Genomic DNA, 19,281 nt, shown 5'->3' with positions numbered 1-19,281 from the left:
CCCTCCTGAATGCAGTGAGCAGCGATGCAGCTACAAGCAACGTTTTTGACAGTTTAACACTCACTAGCCCAGAAGCTGCTTCCCACTTGCACGGCTGTGTTAGCTGGGGATATCAGCCCTTCCCTCTCCTCACCGACAGAGCTGGCTTGGTTCACCTGATTCAGACTTTCTGGGTGACCTGGGACAACATATTTAGGGTAGAGCTCTACCAGAGCCCTGCTGGAGTGGGAGCGGTGCGCTTTCCCACTGGTTGCGGTCGCTGCCTCTTCCCTTCCCACCCCACTGCGACAGCAGCAGCGCCGAACGCAGCACACGCAGAGGATTTGGGGGTTTGCCCTCACCGTTTGGTCCAGCTCTGGCTCCTCTCCCTGGAGCCCCAACTTTCAGTGTGCCAACGCTGCTGAGAAGCCTCCAGGCAGCTTGGTTTGCTTCCTTAGCCCAACCAGCATGGCTCTGCAAGGAAAAGCTTCAGCAATACGTGGAGTTACACTGGAAAAAAGGCCGTCTGTCACTACTGCTCACTCCCTTTGAGGAAATGATTCAAGCAGCATCAGCAGACCTCTTTTGCTGTCTGACATGCGTCTCCCGCAGGGGGTTTAGCCGGCAGGATTATGTTGACCGTTGCTTTTTAAGTAGGGACAAAGTTTCCCAGAATTTGGGAATTGTCAGCCTGTGACAAATAAATGGCTGGTGTATCACTTGTTTTCATACTAGAGGGAAAATGGGCCTTTAGAGCAGATGAAGATGATGAATTAGATGAGAAGCAAGGAAACAGACTATAAGCAGCCCAATCCGCTCCTTAAGAAATCTCTGGCAAAATACAGATTCTTAAGATAATTAGATGGCCCTCCCTTTACTGTAATGTCTGAAGGTGTGTTCACACCCCCTACTCGGAGAGCCTAATTTAGGAGTTATAACTACTACATTCAGATTAGTCATGAGTGATTCAGTCTGCTCAGACTTGATTCCTCAGACAATGGAGAGATGGAGTTGTGACAGGCGTTAGGGTACAAGCAGTCTGAACACAGCCCCGGCTGCCTCGTACTCCCTAGATGCATTCTCCTGACGTTCCCTCAAGGCGGGAAGCACTGTTTCCATCCTACATAGAGGAAAAGATGACTTTGCCTGGAGCATGCTACCAACTTACATGAAACAAACTGCTTCCACCAGCTTATCTCGATTTTGCCAGAGTTTACTTTGGCCAAGAGCTGCACTTTTTCCACACAAAATCCTCACTGAACTACTGAAATCATTATTCAGTGTAATACTTTTTCACTTATGAAAAGGTCATAAGCCATCTTATACCGAGTACAGATATTTTAAGGCAAAAGGGAATTTAGATTTCTCAACAATGGGGGTTTTAACATGTACTGCTTGCCAATATAATGAGTGCATCCAAGAAATATGACTCAAGTCTTCATGTTTCTTGAAGCTAGGAACTGTCTTGTCTGCTAAACGTGCCAGAGTTTTCCATGGATGTGACTTGGCTTCTATTTTTGCTCTCCCTGTATTATCTTGAATTAGATTGCAGGCACGATGCAACCTAAATACATATACACAAAGATAAAAAAAATTTTTCTTGACATGTCATGGAATTAGGGAAAAGTAACATTAGTTTTATTTATGCACTTCTCTTCACACTGAATTTCTGGCATTTTAGCAGATAACTCCCCACGAGAACGTTCTTTCAATCTCATTTAATCCCCAGCCCACCTCTCTTGACTGCAGCAAAGGAAATTCCAGTGTCTAGGCAACTATTCCTCTTCCCTGGAAGTGTCAGACATTCGGACCACGTGGGGAGATAAAGAGCTTGTCTGCTGACTCATCTTGGCAGCCAGACCAGGTGGGCTTCCTTAGGTCCAACACAGGGCTAGAAAAGGGGCTAGGAAAAACTAAAATCTAAAATGTCTAGATGGGGAAAAAAATAAAACAAACAAAAAAAGGCTCTCGAACAAGCCAGGAAGGAATTGGTCCTACCAACTGTTCTTGCAAATATTCAACCTGCAAAAATTCAGTGTTCAAGCCACCAAGATTTGCCCTAACAGAGAGCTTACCTGAAGTGCTCAAGAAAAGGTCTGCCACTGTACATCCGAGAGCTCGCCCTAACCCCTTGAGCTTTTGCCTAGCAATCCATATCCAAGGTGTCAATAACCTGAAAAGTACTTTATTGTGGAACTAGGTGAGGAAAGGAGCAGTGAAGAGAATCGTTTGGCACTTAGCTTTGTTCCAAGTCTTCCCTAGCAGGCTTCCTGCAAATACCTTACCAGCATAGTTTTGGACATGTTTATGCAACCGGGTTTCCTCACCACAGCAAGAGGTAATAGTTAACCCCATTTCCAAAGGCAACATTGGCTTTTAACATGTAAGGGATGCTGGGGGAGCTGGATCCTTGGGCCTTAAAGCCTGGATTCAGAGAGACATGTAAGAATCTATGTTTCGCTGATTCGCTTGTGGGCCTGTGTGAAACCTTATCTCAGCCACGAGCTCGATTGGTTGTCAGTATACAAAACAACATCGACACCAACTGATAACAAAAATGAGTACTGCAAAAATAGTCTACGAACTCACTCAGGTAAGGTCAAGAAATTCACGTCCATTACTAGGATCCCGTTCCTTCTATTTTTTTTGCACACAGCTGTATGCACGGCAGTGCATTCCCAAGAAAGCCTGCAGAAAGGAAAACGAGCATGAATACTCATGGAAGCCTGTATTCTCATGAACATCTGCACCTGAATAGTGTGTCCTGCCATCTCTGAACGCTCCTTGTAGGCCTGGGAGCAGAACTGCTCTCAACGCGATTTAAGGGACCCAATGCACATCGCAAAGTTTCTCTTTGCAGAGCATCTATGTTACCATCTCCTGGCGTGGTTCTTTCGTGGAAGAGGACCTTTTCAGGCAATTCTTGACAGGTATTTCTAGCTTTATAGTATCTAATTAGGATTTTAAGCTCCTTGGAATAGTACTACCTGACTTCATCTATCCCCGAAGCACCATAAACAGTTCCAGTATTATAAAAATAACAACTCGACCGATCTACATGCAACCTGTATTATGTGCCCTGTCAGTTCTATTGGTTTGTGGATTTGCAAATAAAGCCTGGTTCAGACCTCATATCTTACTGCCACAGTATAATCTCAAAAGGGCTCAGAAAACATACAGGATTAGTCAATACAAAGTTTGGCACTCAAAGAGATGGGGTGTCCAAATCGTAACATTCAAAGATTAAGAAAACATTTGGGTACAAACAGTTAGTGGAAATACCTCAACAATTTCACTGGGAAGCATGATTCATCCTTACTAAAATGAATTTGCTACTAGTAAATATATTGCTAAACCTTAACTGAAAATTGCTTTCTAGCGCGACTTTTAGAAACAGGTATTGCATCTCATTTCTCTGGGCAAAGTTGGGACCGGGAACACATCTGGGAAGACATCGGGGTTTATTGCCAGATGCTGAAATGACATGCTGAGACACGGGTTAATTCACATTCCATTTCTGTGGCCCCTCTTCTTACCTGCGCAATGGAGTTAACTGTACCTTTGCTTCTCTTATGAACTATCACCACGAAACTTATTTTCAGGTGAAAACTGTGCTCTCTTTCTATTTTGATAAATAGATGGTAATAATCTTTTATTCACCCCCCCTTATTTTACACAGTTTCCTTGTGTCACCAGTTACAGTACAAGAAGTCTTCTGATTTTTATCACAAGAGGTGCAGTTATATTGTGTGGTATTACAAATGCATCTTACTCTGTTTAAGATGAGAAATGAGCAACTTTGAGCTATAAAAGCAGGCTCTTTTCATATTTTTGGTGAATTTAGCAGCTATTTTGAATATTTGATATTTTCCAAAATGTTTTCCATTTCAAACACAAGCTTTAAAGAAGACAGCCTTCTCTGTATCTTAAAGCAAGTCTACATCAAGCTCAAGGTAGCAGCTGTTACTGCTAAATATTCTTAAAAACAGCAGACTTTTAAAAAAAATTGTTTGCTGGATGCAGTTAGATGAGGTGAGAATTTCTTTAAATACTTCCTCCTTTCCCCAGGAACATGAGAAATATAATTCCACAAGAAGCATTTTCATCTCAGTAGTGTTTCATGGCAAAGAACCACCGTTGAATGCATTGTTGAAAGATATCAAAAGGAAAAAGGACACATGCCTTCCCTTTCTCTGTGTGTGTGTGTGTATATATATATATATATATATATAAAATAATTTCAAGTTTGAAGAGCTGACAAACTTGATTACAGAAACATTATGGTCTGTGTCAACTAGTATAGCAACATCACCTCAAGGAAGGATCATAGAATGGTTGAGGTTGGAAGGGACCTCCGAAGATCATCTGGTCCAACCGCCCTGCTCAAGCATGGCCACCCAGAGCCAGTTGCCCAGGACCATGTCCAGATGGCTTTTGAGTATCTCCAAGGATGGAGACTCCACAACCTCTCTGGGCAACCTGTGCCAGTGCTCAGTCACCCTCACAGTAAAAAGTGTTTCCTGATGTTCAGAGGGAACCTCCTGTGTTTTGGTTTGCGCCCGTTGCCTCTGGTCCTGTCACTGGGAACCACTGAATAGATCCTGGCTCCGTATTCTTTGCACCCTCCCTTCAGGTATAGAATCATAGAATTGTTAAGGTTGGAAAAGACCCTTAAGATCATCGAGTCCAACTGTTAACCTATCACTGCCAAGTATCTCTATACACTGATCAGATCCCCCTGAGCCTTCTCTTCTCCAGGCTAAGCAGTCCCAGCTCTCCCAGCCTTTCCTCATAGGAGAGATGCTCCAGTCCCTTATCTTTGTGGCCCTTCTTCAGACTCTCTTGTACCAAGGAGGCCAGGACTGAACACAGCACTCCAGGCGTGGCCTCACCAGTGCTGAGCAGAGGGGAAGGATCACCTCCCTCGACCTGCTGGCAATACTTTGTCTAATGCAGCCCAGGATAACATTCGCCTTCTTTGCAGCAAGGGCCCATTGCTGGCTCATGGTCAACTTGGTGTCCTCCAGGACCTTCTCTGCCAAGCTGCTTTCCAGCTGGACAGCCCCCAGCATGTACTGGTGCCTGGGGTTGTTCCTCCCCAGCTGCAGGACTTTGCACTTCTCCTTGTTGAACTTCACAAAGTTCCTATCAGCCCATTTCTCCAGCCTGTTGTGGTCTCTCTGGATGGCAGCACGACTCTCTGGCCTATCAGCCACTCCTCCCACTTTTGTGTCATTTGCAACCTTGCTGAGGGTACATCTACTGGGGAAACTGAAACAAAACACATGAATGTTTCATTTAACTTAGATTACATATCTGACCACAGCAAAGCAGAGCAGATTTCAAGGAGAGACGATAAAACTGCACTCTAATCTCCTGAGCTTTATACCATAATGTTGACAAGAGCATCATTCCTTTCAGGTTGAAAAGTTCTACTCAACACTGTCATGTGATAGCAAGGCTAAAGGCAAGAAAACATGGGTTACTCAGAATGAAAAGACAGATGCAGAAAATCGTAAGGTGAAAGGCTTTGAGAAAGCTGTTTGTATTTGAAAATTTCAGAATCAGATAATTTCTAAAAATATTTAAACAAAATCATTCATTTATGCAAATGCATTAACCCAGGAAGAGCCAAAACCAAAAAACAAACATCCAGTATGAAGGTTTTCTTTACAATAAAAATTCTTCTAGGAAGTATATTAAATATGACAAGAGGGGAAAAAAACATCTCACAATTTATATTCAAGGGCATCACATTTTAGAACAATGTCTTAGCCATTAATCATTTATAAATGATTCGCAAAGAAATTAAATATGCTATTCCATAAAAGAATAATCTAATTTACAGTTTAGATGTAAGGCTTCACCATAACATCTCATACCCTTCACCTGGCTCTTTGCACACCCAAGTTGAGCGATCTGTACTTACTCTCCTACCAGAGTAACACAGCATGGTGGTCCTCAAAAACACAGGTAGCGTTCAGGTTTACTTTTTAAGGTTCAACAAAAAAGTATTACTAGAAAGTGTCCTATTATTTGTCACAATAAAGGCAAATGAAAAGCTAGGATAAATAGATAAGTTATATTTGCCAGTCTAAGACTGAGGGAGTGCATTAAATTACACCTTGCAAAAAAAAAAAAAAAGAGTGTCTAGCTGCTAGTTATGCCATCGTATTATTAGTCACTGTGCACAACTGGGACACCGCAACCCCAAATCACAGACTAGAAACACAGTGCTGCCTTTAAACACAGTACTAACTTCTGTGTGAAAAAAGTTGGGACAAAAATAATGAGAACTATCCATCTCCATAGCTATTATATGCATAAGAACTATTTGCTTTACAGAGCTCCAGTTTATTCAAAATACTGAATGTAATACTTGGTCTCCTTATGCATCAAGTATAAATCAGAGAAAAACCCTGCCCCAAAACACTCATTTTCAATGACAAAACATTGCCAGAAATCTCGTATTTGCAACACAGTTACCTGGTGTTGCAGTTAGCATATTAATTCTGCAGACAACAGTCACAAGTACTTACTAAAAATACAGATATGTTTCCTAAAAGTAAAGTGAAACTTTATTTAAGATGACAAAGCTTTTGTAACAGTGCAGGGTGCAAATTTTCGGTATGAAGACATTCAGAAGATCTGCTGCTCAAAGAGGATCTTTTCAAACCCTGGTGGAGGTGTATGATAAAATTCACTGAACTGACAATCCAGGATGGCACTGTCATCAACTGCAGAATAGAACCAAACAGAAGGAATTAGAGAAGGAACTCTTACAGTTTGATCTTCTATTACACCATCCCACTAGATTATATACTACGCTCAAACCATGAAGAATATTCTCCAATACATCCATTACATATATACAATTAAAAGAAATCTCTTCAACAAATTTGCTAAAGCCCTACACACATACCCAAGGAGAGCAAATCACCTCTCTTTTCTGCTGTTTACTTCAGTTGGTAACGGTCCTTGGTGAAGTCAATGAGAACGCTACCTCTGATTTCATTGGGAGTGTTAGCAGGGCTTCAGGCCATTCCCTCCAATTTTATTACTCTATTTCTCTGGAAATCTACAGATCAAGAACACTACCAGATACATATTGCAGGGCTGTCACCTCCTCAGATGCATATTTTTCTGTCCACTTCCTAATTCTGCTGGAGCGTCAGCTGTCTGCAATGATTTTTCTAGAGATTTACAAGGTTTCAGATGTCTGCAGTGGTTGGGGTGAGACCATCTGTTCTAGCAGATGATCCAAAGAGAGCTTCTTTGACTGCTTCTTTAAGTTGGAAGTTAATGGTTTTTTACAATACCTCTCCCAGTTTTGGACCCCCTGAATAACCTGAGACACAAGTGTTACTACCTTCAACGTAAAATATAAAAAAGAAACCGCTGAGGATTTTCAGAGCAAAGCTTTCATGTATTGCATTAGGAAACTGAAATACCCAACCAGTCAGAAAAGCAAGATCTCTTTCAAAGACAACTTCTTCCAAGACGACAACATTAGATCAAAACAGAAAAGCTTCATCTCCATGTTTTGGTTTGGAAGTTAGATATCTCAGAGCCAAGGTAGGAATTTTTTCCTCCTTGGCTCAGTTAAAACTCCTATTAGTGTATTTGTACAGTTCTGTAGTACTTACGCAGTGTTTGCATCTCACTTCTGCAAAAGTGCCTGAGGTACAGCTGCTGTAGGGAACAACCTTTAAGTCCATTTTTCTGTTTTATATTCTCAAGCTTGACACCGTGTTTGCCTCCTCTATCATGTTTCTTTTGAAAAGATATCTATAGTTCTAGTCTGAATTATGGATAGGGTAAATGCTTAAGAAACTCTATGGTCAAATCCTTTCACAGGACTAGAAGTTCACATGAAATTAAGTACATTTATAGTTAAAGTTTATACCAAGTAAGTACCACGCAAAAGCAATTTGCAGGCTTCAGTTGTTACAGCTATATGTAGGAGACATGATAATTACGATGAAATTATGCCCACTTGTGGAAGATGATAATAAGAGCCTGGCAATAAAAGGTCACTGCATTCTCCAGGCACAGAACTCGGAGAAAAAGTTTACAGCAGGCTAACATGCCACCAAATGTTTTCTGAAAGCAGCCTGCATTCTTCATGCTATGTAACACCATTTCCAAAATATAGGGAAGATGCAACAATCAATTATCACACAGCAACTCTTTTCCCGCTGCTCATGAAGCTTTTTGCACCAGGAGATCCCGCACCGCTGCAGGGCGGCTACTGTCTGCCACGGCATTTTAGCAGCGCCATCGCGTGGCTTAAGAACACATCACAAAATGACCACATAAAACGATTTCCACTCTTAAGAGCTCGGAAAGATATCATTTGTCAGCTACGTTTATACACTTCAAAGGCTCTATAACACATCTAGAGTATTTTCTTCCTGTTTGTAAAATTCAGTATTATAAATGTATCAAGATACAAACGGGAACATGCCAACACTTCATTAGGAACCAACCACGAAATGAAAAAATTATCCACATCACATAGCTAATGGTATCTTAAGAGCAAAATGATTTTGGAAGATGCTACTACTTAGATGAAGCTCATGCAGGAATAAAGATAAACTGGAGACGGCTGTAGGTGTAATACAGGGAATCTGATGAGCCGTTATCATTTGCTGTCAGTGACAAACCAACCCAGAGCGTAGCCCTGATTACGCACTGAACGAGGGGAAGCGCTGCTTTTCAGAGGAGATGTTAAACAGAATTCTGACTACTTGGGAACTACAAAACCACCGCCAAGCTCTGGAAGAGTAAATTGTTAACACATGTCTTGGCCAAATTCCAGCTTCCATAATTCATAAATTCTTTCTTAAACTGCCTATGCAGTGATTAATTGGATATGATATTTGTTTCTTGTTCAAAACTGCTGTGTTGTATTGATGGTTGCTGGCAAAACAGCTACCACAATTCGCTCACCAATTGTTGGATTTCAAAACTGGGCATCAATTTGGTATAGCAGCAAAAGAGCCGTACCACTATACAGCAAGCAGCTGTACTAGTACTACATTGAAGTTATTACTTCCATAAGAAAATACAAACAGCAATTCAGTCTCTATTCATATGTAACACTGAATGCATTTGTGAAGTATGTGAAATTAATAGGCATAAATACCAAGCTTCAGAGATAAATCAGATTAGCCCACAAGTGTACATTAGTTTGCATTTGTTGGTTTTCTTTTTTTCATCTGTTTCACAGGTTTTTTTACCTGGTAATTTTTAGACTGAGTGCAGCAACTCCCCAGCTTGTTGGATGTGGACGCTGTAAGCAGTCAGTAAGCGGTGCTTTTTTTCCTAGCTATCAAGCAGCATTAAAAACGAGGTGGAAATATACTTTTCTGTTTTCCTAGGTTTGCATTTTCATGCAATTTATTGTTGTAGTTGCCAAAAATAAATGATTGATGTGTGTTCCATTTAAGTGAGAAGAAGAACACAGAGCTCACAAGACAGACTTGGTGCAACAATATTGTCCATACTGTGAAACAGTTTGAAAATCTCTGACTTACCATAGACCACTGGATAGACAGTCCCTCGGATTCCTGAAGCTGGACAATGCATGTTCTTCCCATTTAAATATACATTTAATTCTACATGGTCATATGTAATGCCCTACAAAGCACAGAAAATTAACAAAAAAAGTATCAACAAGTTTACACACATAAGATTGCTACTTAATTTAGCTTTCTTAGCCACAGGCAAATTTTAACACCATTATGCAAACCACAGCATCCTAGAAAACCTCACTTGAAATATTCCTGCGAAGGACTAGAAGTTAATAAATGACCAGTAACATTTGTATTTTCAAACACTCAGGATTCCTTAATGCTCATTCAATTTGGATGCAGCGCAGTACTGCACACCACATCTTACTAAGTTTACAAAACAAATTTCCAGTCTATTCTTCACCATGTTAAAGAAACACAGAATTTTCAATTATTTTCAGTATTAAGCAGTTTGCAGTCTTCTTGTTTGTATCTCCTCATGGAAATAACTTTAATAAATAGTGATGGTATGAATTAAGTTTATCTGTCCATACTTCCATACGGAAACCTCTACTCAGCTCATTTACTCTGCCAGCAGCAACAGAACATGGTTTCATACACAACGCTATAAATATGCTGACTACAGAGCAGAAAGCAAACACTAATAGGGTAATAAATTACTTATTTGTTAGCTAAATGATTTTTCTCACTGTTTTGGTATGGCCGAGTGTGACAATTTGTGTTGTCATTCAGTACTTCAGAAATCTATTTTCGTGACAGAACAAAATAAATTTAAATTCATGAAAACTGGCAAGTTAGCAGTAACACATCAGCTACTTTTCTGTGTTTAGTTGAAGCTGTTCAGACTGCATAGGTTGACCAAACCCTGAATCAATCTGCAACCCTCCAAAAAAACAATTTTAGACGGGGGTTAAAAGAATAATATAGTATCTGAGGGTAAAGAATGGAGGCGTCAACATTAGCTGTTTAGGGCTCCTAAAGATGAAATTTCTAACCATTGCTATATAGGGGCAAGGTTACCCAGCAAGAAAAAGTAGCGGTGATAAATGGTCTAAATTTCATTGCATTGCTGCCATGTCTTTTTGAAAATAAATCGCTACCAGGACATTAAAGAAATGACAGCAGTAGAACACAACCCTTCGAACAAAGTCACTCAAATATGTTTTCAGAAACCTGGAACAGTAAGGTACAAAAAAATCCTAAGATTCTCCATTTGCTCTCATTCTTAGTCATTTTCCCAGTGAGCACTACCCCCTCCCCACTTAATGTCTCTCCTTCCCTACAAAAGTTTGGCTAAAAATACAATTCATTTATCACCCAGGACCTATCTCTGCTCATCTCTGTCCTTCTAATCATTAACCAGTTAGCTACGGGATCTTGGGTTCAGCTGGGCATGGTGCATAGCTATGTAATGCGCTCCAGCGCATTATTTGTTCAGGAAGGTCCCATCTCAAACAACGTAGGATCCTTGTGATGGGAGTTACCCGTCAGGTAGATATTGCAACAGAGCATTAGAGGCTACTTTTCAAACACCGGTAAAGTCTGTCCCTCATTCAGAAACATATCGACGTTGAGAATTAAGTCCACCGATATCCAGGCTGCTGATCCGTTCAAACGCAACAGGAGTTTGCATCAGCACTCTCCAAACTGGGAGATGCAAGCCAAACAATTTGACTGAAATGGTCAGTCTGACCACAGAGCTGTAAATAAGAGGAATCTGGGAACAGCTGGGGAAGTAAAGAAGCCTTAAGAAACTCACCACCACATCGCCCTCCTGAGGAAGGTTGTTTGCTGGTAGTCTATTTTTCTCCTCATTGTTATAGTAGAGAGCTCCATCGTTTCTCATCACCAGGCTATGGACATCTCGACCAAGTGGAATTTGATTCAAGTTTGCTTTCTGGGTTGCAACTCCAATACCCCAAATCCCTAAAATGTGATATTAACATGGTAAGAAAAAAAAAAAAAAAACAAACACATTATTTTGAAGACTAAAGCAGAACAGCATAAAGAATGTGTTTTTAACTAGTGTCAAGGCAGTACTACCAGTAAGTATCTCTTGGAAATATCAGGACCATTGTGGGTTAGCCCTGGTAGGCAGCTAAGCACCACCCAGCCACTCACTCACTTCCCCCCACAGGCCCCAGTGGGAGGGAGGAAGAGGAAAGGAAGAGTAAAACCAAGAAAACTTGTGGGTAAAGATGAAAATTGTTTAATAAGCAAAGGAGAAGTGGAAGAACGAAAGAAAACAAGACTAGATGTAAGGAACAACTTTTTTACATCGAGGGTGGTGAAACACTGGAACAGGTTGCCCAGAGAGGTGGTAGATGCCCCATCCTTGGAAACGTTCAAGGACAGGCTGGATGGGACTCTGAGCAACCTGATCTAGTTGTAGATGTCCCTGCCAATTGCAGGGGGCATGGACTAGATGACCTTTAAAGGTCCCTTCCGTCCCAAAGCATTCTATGTTTCTAAGACAAAGTTATGCAATGCCAATCACTCACCGCCTCCCACAGGAAGACCGATGCCCAGCCAATTCCCAAGCAAAAGATGGCTAACCTCCCTAAATCCCTTCCTCTCCCTTTTGTTGCTGAGCATGACATTACGCAGCATGGAATATCTCTTTGGTTAGTTCGGGTCATCTGCCTGGTTGTGTCTCCTCACAACCTCTTGCACACCCCCAATCTTATTCACTGGAGGGGCAGAGTGAGAAACAGAAGCGGCCTTGATGCTGTGCAAACACTGCTCAGCAACAGCTAAAACATTAGTGTGTTATCAGTATTGTTTTGGTCACAAATCTAAAACACAGCACCACAGGAGCTGCTATGATGAAAATTAACTCCATCCCAGCCAGACCCAGTACAAGCTGTCACAAGAGACTGAAGATAAAACAGCATCTATCCTGAAAAAGAAGGATTCAGAGAATTGTAACCACTTAGCTTAACTTGTATTCCCAGAAAAATATTGAAAACAAACTCTGTGACTGTAGGAGGATGTAAAAAATAACTCCAACTAGCATGGATTTGTGAACAACACCATTTCCTTTTTCAACTGGTTAGACTAGTCTTAGGGAAAAAGAAGAAATTGTAAATATGATAGATCTTCATTTGGTAATGTTTTTGAAACTCATACAGCATTATATAGTCAAATTACGAAAACATGGTCTAGACAGTTACAGCAACATGAATGCACAACTGGTTAGAAAACCGTATTCCAGGACTACTCAGCAGCAGCACCCTGCCAAATCAAAACAGATGACTCAAGTGGGGTTTGAGGTTTTGCATTGAATGCAGAAGGTCAGATACTGTTCTGTATTCACATCAACGACCTGGATAACGTGACGACGTGCTTATTAAATGTTCTGCCAATACCAACCTGACAGGACTGCAAGCTCTTCAGGGGCCACTCAAGTTTTAAATGATCCTGACAAATTGGTTAAGAGGTCTGAAATAAGGAAAATGCATTTGGTTTTTCTAAATTACGAAAAATAGCAGGTAAGTAGGAATAGTAAGTGGCACAAATACAACAGTGGCTTGGCAACCATTTCATGGAATGTAATTTGAGGGTTATCAGAGACCACATGCTGAGTGTGAGTCTGTGCCCCACTGTGGTGAAAAACTTCTGGATGTATGGCATGTATAAAGCAGACATATTGTATGTAGAGCAGATGAAGGACATTTACTGCTGCTGCAGCTGGAGCAGAGCATCCATTTTAAGCATCATACCTCAAGACAAATTAGGTCAATTAGAGATATTCTAGAAGAAACAACAAAACCAATCAAAAGTGTAAACACATCATCTATAAGGAGACAATGAAAAAAAAAAAGAAACTGGGACTGTTTAATCTACAGAAGACTAAGATGCGGCAAAAATATAAGAAAATTAGTTTCAAAAAACAAAACTGCAGAACAGCTTATTCTAATACTTACATGCCCAGAATGAAAAGGACAAGACTGTGAACAAGATTCAGTTTAGCCTTCAGAAAACTTTCCAATAGTCAGGGTGACCCCACAGATGACCCCTAATAGATTGTGCAGGGACACTTATGGGAATCGAAGTTTTAAGTTAAGTGATCTACAATTCTCATGCCCTGGGGCACAGAAATAGACAAGACACAGCTCATAGGGACCAGGAGAGTTTATTTCTTGTTTCTCGGAAGTATAAGAACATGGACACTGTTATCTGTGTGAATAATGACCATATACTAACAACAGCTGCAGTGGATTCTTCCTTCAACGGAAAGGATACGAAAATTGCCAAGTTAAGACTGATCTGAGGTTTACATGTAGTTTAAAACTAAACAACTGGTTTGACTGCAAGGTGTTTTGGACAGATTTGTGTTCATGCTGCCTGCACTCTAATCCAATGAATGCAAACAACCTTCACCCAAAAAACGCTGGGTTCAAGCCCCAGCTGGTATCGTAAGGCCTGTCTCTGGAATAACACTTCCCTTCTTCTTCCCTCCCGCTACACAGTTAGGGAAAGAACAGCTTCATTTTCACAGCGTCTGTTGTTTTTAAAAATACAGGCTGATTTTTAATGTTAGAATACAGGCAAGCCTGGAGTGCACTCTGTAATAGCAAAGCTGACCGTATTAGTAAAAGCATAATGCTTCCAAATTTCATTCACTTTCAGCTGCCTTGCATCAGATCTGTGCAAAACAAAGAAAGAAACAGGGTGCTGAAAAGCTCCTCTTGATAAAGTGGTGTCAGAATAAGTGCTCCACATCCGATTTGAAGAGCAAAGCGTAGCACAAGGTGTTACTCTTGCTTGGGCAAACACAGTGCATGTTAATAGCAAATGAAGGTAGACAAATAGCTACAAATATTGCTGGATAAACTGCACTATTTGAAAAAAACAATACTTCATAGCTACAGTGTTTTATGTGGTCATAAGCATTTATTTACCAAAAAACATTTCTAAACTATGCTAACTGAAAAACATGCATATAACAGCACACAAAACAACATGGTGTTTTAGTACTTGCACTCCTTTAGTAATATACTTACCATTCTTTTTCATATTTCAGAGCCACAATTAAAAAAAAAAAAAAAGTCCTTTTACACAATGATAACTTATAAAACTCTCCAATGTTCACAAGTTCAAGGATGCAATTAGAAAGATGCATGGGCTCAGTATTTGAGATATGACCACCAGCAGGCAATCTGACATACCTTCCAAATTTAAAGTTGTACATTTTTGCTGACTAACCTGTGGACTGGATTTTAAACTCAAAATAGCTCTTGTTCTGATGCAAAGGTGCATTGGCTAAGCAGCCTCCTGTGCCACATATTCTTCGGCCGTTTTTAACAATGACGACATCTGTTCCTGCAAGAAGGAAAAAACCCACAAAACTTCAAAACATTTTGGAAAGTCTGGAAGCAGCCCTTAAAAGCCCTAAACACCAAGAACAGTTTTTGTTCTTTCTGCCCCAAGTACGAGCTTCATTAGTCTGTGAGAACTATGATGATGGGCCGTGCTTTGAAGTAAGAAAAGGAAGGCTGTTTACAGGCTAGTTCACATTTCAACTACGGTTTCCTTAAAATCTATACTCTGCTCTAATTTTGCCTCTTGGGTTTTACAGCACCATGCTGATTACAACCTTTGCTCAGCCACATCAGAAGCATAACTTACAATTTAGTCAGAAAGGGTTCACTGTGAGACCCAAGCCCTGTACCCTGTGTCCACACACTGGAGAAAAAAAATCTGCAAAAAGAAGGAAAGGCACATCGGGTTGAAACGTTTGATGGAATTGCAAGGTGTTTAATTATTCTCCAAAAAAAATCCTTTTATTAGAAACATGCCAGCCAATACAGAGAGAAAAAAAAATCCTCTGCTAAGTTTTCCTTCTCCAGTGGAAGACTTCATCTTTAGGCAGTGTTGCCACGGTCAAGAACATGGGAGACAGTCAGGGTCCACCGATATAACTGAATGCAAACAGGCTAATAATTGTGCTTGGGCACTGGACCCTGGGTGGGCCATACTGCTTTCCTCCCCGCTCCTTCCCCGGCTCCGCTGCAGCTGACCCAGGTCACTTCTCAACAAAACACCGGGCACGGTTCCGTGGATAGCTCATCCTTAGGACGAGCTAAAGAGCGGTACGGACGAGACTCCGTGCGGCTACCCCCTGCCGCGCCCCGGGCCCGCGGCCTCCCCGCCGGGGAGGCGCCTGAGGCCGCCGCCCCTCAGCCTCCGCCCGCCCCCCGGCCCCGGCCCCGGCCCCGGCCCGTCACAGGCGACTCGCGGCGGGGAGAGGGAAGACCGAACCCGCCCCGCTTACCCATGCGCTGCGTGTCGAGATGCACCGCCGGCATCTCCTTCAGCGGAATGTGGCCGGCGCCGCCATCCCTGCACCAGGAGAAGCAGCAGAACACGGAGGCGGCCATGACTGGCCGGACCCCGCCGCGCAGGCGCAACGGCGGCCGGCGGGGGCGGAGGGGGGCGCAGCGCCCCCTGGCGGGCGGGAGGTGGCGGCGGAGCGGGCGGGCGTCCCTTCCCCGCTGCCCGCCCCGGCGCGACATGGCGGGAGGTGTCGGGATATGGCGGGCAGCGGCTGGGCTCGCGGGGCTCGTGGAATCGAGTCCAGTCTAAAAAAAAATACCATTAAAATCCCATTAAACCCCATTTTTCCTCAGGAATTGAAAATTTAGATTAAAATGGATGCGGCCGGAACCCTGCTCCTTCTCCTCCACAGCTGAGGAACTGTGTCTGAATGTGGCGGTGGCTTGAGGCGGCTGGCTGCCCGCAGCCTCAGCACACGGCCACCTGAAGGACAATTTATGTATATATAAAGGACAATATATATAAAAAAGAGGACACTGATCGTGATGGGCAGATGGTAAGTACCACGTCAACGAACTTCACAGTGCTGGGCCGTGTGGAAAGGAACTCCTTCGTGGAAATCTACTGGTCAGTTATTCCTGGCTCCATGTAACAAGAACCACATTTATCTTCTTTCTCCCCGCCCCCCTTCTTTTTTTTAATTCTTTCTTGGAAAAGTTGAAGAGACAGGACTCCTTGAAGCAAAAGGTTCGCCCGGAGGGGGCCGGCCGCCTCTCCCGCCCAGGGTCTCTCCGCCTGCCTCCATGGCGTTTGCTCCCTATGCGTTGCCCTTTCTCCTCATCTTCCAGACCTGTCCGGCTAGCGAGTCTTCACTCTGAACTTTGTGGGTCCTGTTTGCTTCTGGAGTACTTTCTCATCTGTTCAGAAGCTTTGGTAGAGTGTTTTTCCTGATTTACTCAGAACCAGTTGGACTCAACTGTAAAGACTGATACAGTGAAAAGCCAGCATGAAGAAAGAAATCTTCATTGCACTTAGTTTTTTGAAAAGCACAGTTTGGGACCAGCTGTGCGTGCCTTTCATAGAGGCAGAATGCCACATAATTTAAAAAGCTGTAGCTTGACTTGTGGCCTTTGGGTTATGCAAGTGTTTCTTTAGCGAAAGCCCTAGAGCTGTCCCTGCAGCACACATCATCCAGAACAGGGGCCACAAACTCGGCTTCAACAAATACAGTAAATAGTGATAACATGGCTATAGAAGCCCACCTGTACCTACTTTACATTTTTATTTATCTATAGAAAAATATCCAATAAATGTTGTGCCGTGAACTGCTGATCTAGAATGTTTTGCAGACAGCAGATCATTTAAATACATATATTTAAAGGCTTATTTATCTCCAAACCAATTTGGGATGAAATTGTTGTTTCTCACGATTTTCAGCTGGTGTCTTATTTTGCCACATTTGACCTAGAAAGCTCCCTTAGCATTTTATTACAGTATATAATATGATGCAACTAATGTAACCCATGTGGTATAACATTATCTGTCGGGGATGCAGGGCTAAGCAGATACTCAAAAACCCTTGTGAAAAGAAATCTTCATAGCAAGAAATATCTTATTGGTCTGGATGGGCTGTATCAGCCACAGCTACCCCTTTACTTGAAACATGAGGTGAAACGCTGTCTTTCTCAAAATTGTGCCTAAAACCAATCTGATTTTAAGAGCAGCTTTAAAATATGCTTCCTTTCTTTTATTGGACTTACTGTTACAGCCCATAAACATTTGGGGTCAAAAGCTCACTTCCTTAAAATATGCCAAATGGGATTAGTCTTGAACTTCTAAGAAGTAAATATTAGGTGGAAACTGGTGTTTATTTATTTTGTATGGAGGGCATCATGATTCTCATTGGTAGCTTGTTGTTCACATAATTAGTCCCATTTAAGTCACTGCGGGATTTTTATTGTCTGTCACACACTGCGGGTTTGTTACAGTAAATGCTGAATGACAAATGTTAATATATTTTAAAAATAAAAAAAAACTTAGAGAGAGACTCAACCTCCAAGTGACTCCCCATCCCATTTTTTCCTCTGTGTAAGTCCTTTCTTCCCCAAAACGAGCACTGGGAAAACAAATGCATCTCACCACATGAAGTCAGCATTGCCAAATAAGTTGGACTCAAGGGGATGGGGCTTTGGGGAGCAGTGGCTGGCTGTGCCTTGCTGCCAGTTTCCTGCTCCACTGCTTCCTTAACTTGAGAGGCCGGTTTTACAGGCCAGCAGACTGCAGCATTTGTGGGGTGCATGCCACCGCTCGGAAAAGTTGCCGGTGCTGCTTTGGAGCACGTTGACTCCAGCGCCTATGTGCTCGGTGGGCAGGAAGCCTCAGGGGACCAAGGTCAGTGCAGCTCTCATCCCTGCGCCCATCCTGTCTCCCTCCAGGTGCAGAGCCCAGCTGCTGAGCACCCTGACAGCGGCTGGTGACAGCTTGGTGTCGCAATGGGTTGTGCAGGAACAGCAGCAAAGATGTACGCGTGCCCTGAGTGAAGGCTCCGGCGCTGGACAAAATCGAGCAGATAACAATGTTGGTCTGGTGGAAGTAAGGCAAAAGTCAGCCGGTCAGTTGGTAAGAAACATGGCTTATTCGTGTGCCTTTCTTGGAGGATGAGGTGAGCAATTCCAGCAGGGTAGTACCGTATTTGTAAATGTGCTTATCAGCCTGTTCAGAGCATATTTGAACACCAAAATTTTTACAGTGCACAAAGAACTGCCTCAAGGAAATGAAGATCTGGGCTCCAATATTTAGAAATATAATTGTGCTTGGTAGTGAAGGGTTAATTCAGCTTCTGCCTTTCTCGAATGTGCATTTCTTTCACTGGGGAGGCCAAGTATTTAGGACCCTCCCACACTGGAAGCAAAATTATGCTCAGCATGCCTAAACATGTTTGTTGCTCACAGGGTTTTAACTTTATTTTCTTGAACAGTAGCAGCAGAGACATTTTGTCTGGGAAGCATGTTAGAAGGACGGGAAAAAGACCAGTCCCATCCATTTCATAAATGCAGGCGTATTTGAAGGTCCTGCTGAAAGAAAATGATGGTCATTGACTTGTTTTGTTCTCTAGCTCAGAGCTTCACAAAATACAACTGTCTCTCATTAGCCCTGCAGAGTAGATCTACTGGCTGCGGACAAGTATGTTTCAGAAAGGTTCCCTGATAACGCCAAGTGTGCGGGAAAGAGGGGAACTCTCTCCCGTTGTTACAGCATTTAATACGACATGACTAACCAGTTCTCAGAAAAATAATTCCTCTTCGCCCTGCTAATAAAAACCGCTGGGACTTTCTTCTCTGCTGCCACGAGCCTTGTGGAGGCATTTACACCTGTGAAAGCCAATGAAAAAAGTAGTTATTAAATATGCTGGAATGGGTTTAGTAACGTCTCCATGCAACTTGCACAGAAGTAAATGATGGTGCAGGACTGGAAAGTCAAGGTTTGT

General features: G+C 42.4%; 1 protein-coding gene across 2 annotated transcripts; it reads right to left on the bottom strand.

The window, feature by feature from the left end:
• Window positions 1-4,290: 4,290 nt before the first annotated feature.
• On the bottom strand, window positions 4,291-15,918 carry SPRYD7 (SPRY domain containing 7). 2 transcript variants are annotated; one of them, XR_014230504.1, is made up of 6 exons: window positions 15,793-15,918; window positions 14,724-14,840; window positions 11,275-11,441; window positions 9,519-9,621; window positions 6,519-6,716; window positions 4,291-5,250 (listed from the first exon to the last, which is right to left on the bottom strand). XR_014230504.1 is itself a non-coding variant. In XM_082333670.1 (5 exons), the coding sequence occupies exons 1-5, from the start codon at window positions 15,896-15,898 to the stop codon at window positions 6,619-6,621; spliced, it is 591 nt and encodes a 196-aa protein (XP_082189796.1). In that variant the 5' UTR covers window positions 15,899-15,918; the 3' UTR covers window positions 5,534-6,618. The 2 variants fall into 2 exon arrangements, 1 of the variants encoding a protein (XP_082189796.1); XM_082333670.1 differs by lacking the exon at window positions 4,291-5,250 and having other exon boundaries at window positions 5,534-6,716.
• Window positions 15,919-19,281: the final 3,363 nt, after the last annotated feature.

Source organism: Platalea leucorodia, assembly GCF_965183815.1.
Source record: "Platalea leucorodia genome assembly, chromosome: 2".
NCBI classification, from domain to species: domain Eukaryota; kingdom Metazoa; phylum Chordata; class Aves; order Pelecaniformes; family Threskiornithidae; genus Platalea; species Platalea leucorodia.
Note: the sequence above shows the minus strand (reverse complement) of the source record. Positions and strands in the feature narration are given on the sequence as shown.

Bases quoted from the DNA above. Each gene is read 5' to 3' on its own strand.
- SPRYD7 (XM_082333670.1), bottom strand. From the start codon at position 15,898: ATGGCCGCCTCCGTGTTCTGCTGCTTCTCCTGGTGCAGGGATGGCGGC. The intron at 14,841-15,792 runs GTAAGCGGGGCG...TCCTTCTTGCAG, and splicing joins TCTCGACACGCAGCGCATGG to GAACAGATGTCGTCATTGTT. The intron at 11,442-14,723 runs GTTAGTCAGCAA...ATCACATTTTAG, and splicing joins GTTTAAAATCCAGTCCACAG to GGATTTGGGGTATTGGAGTT.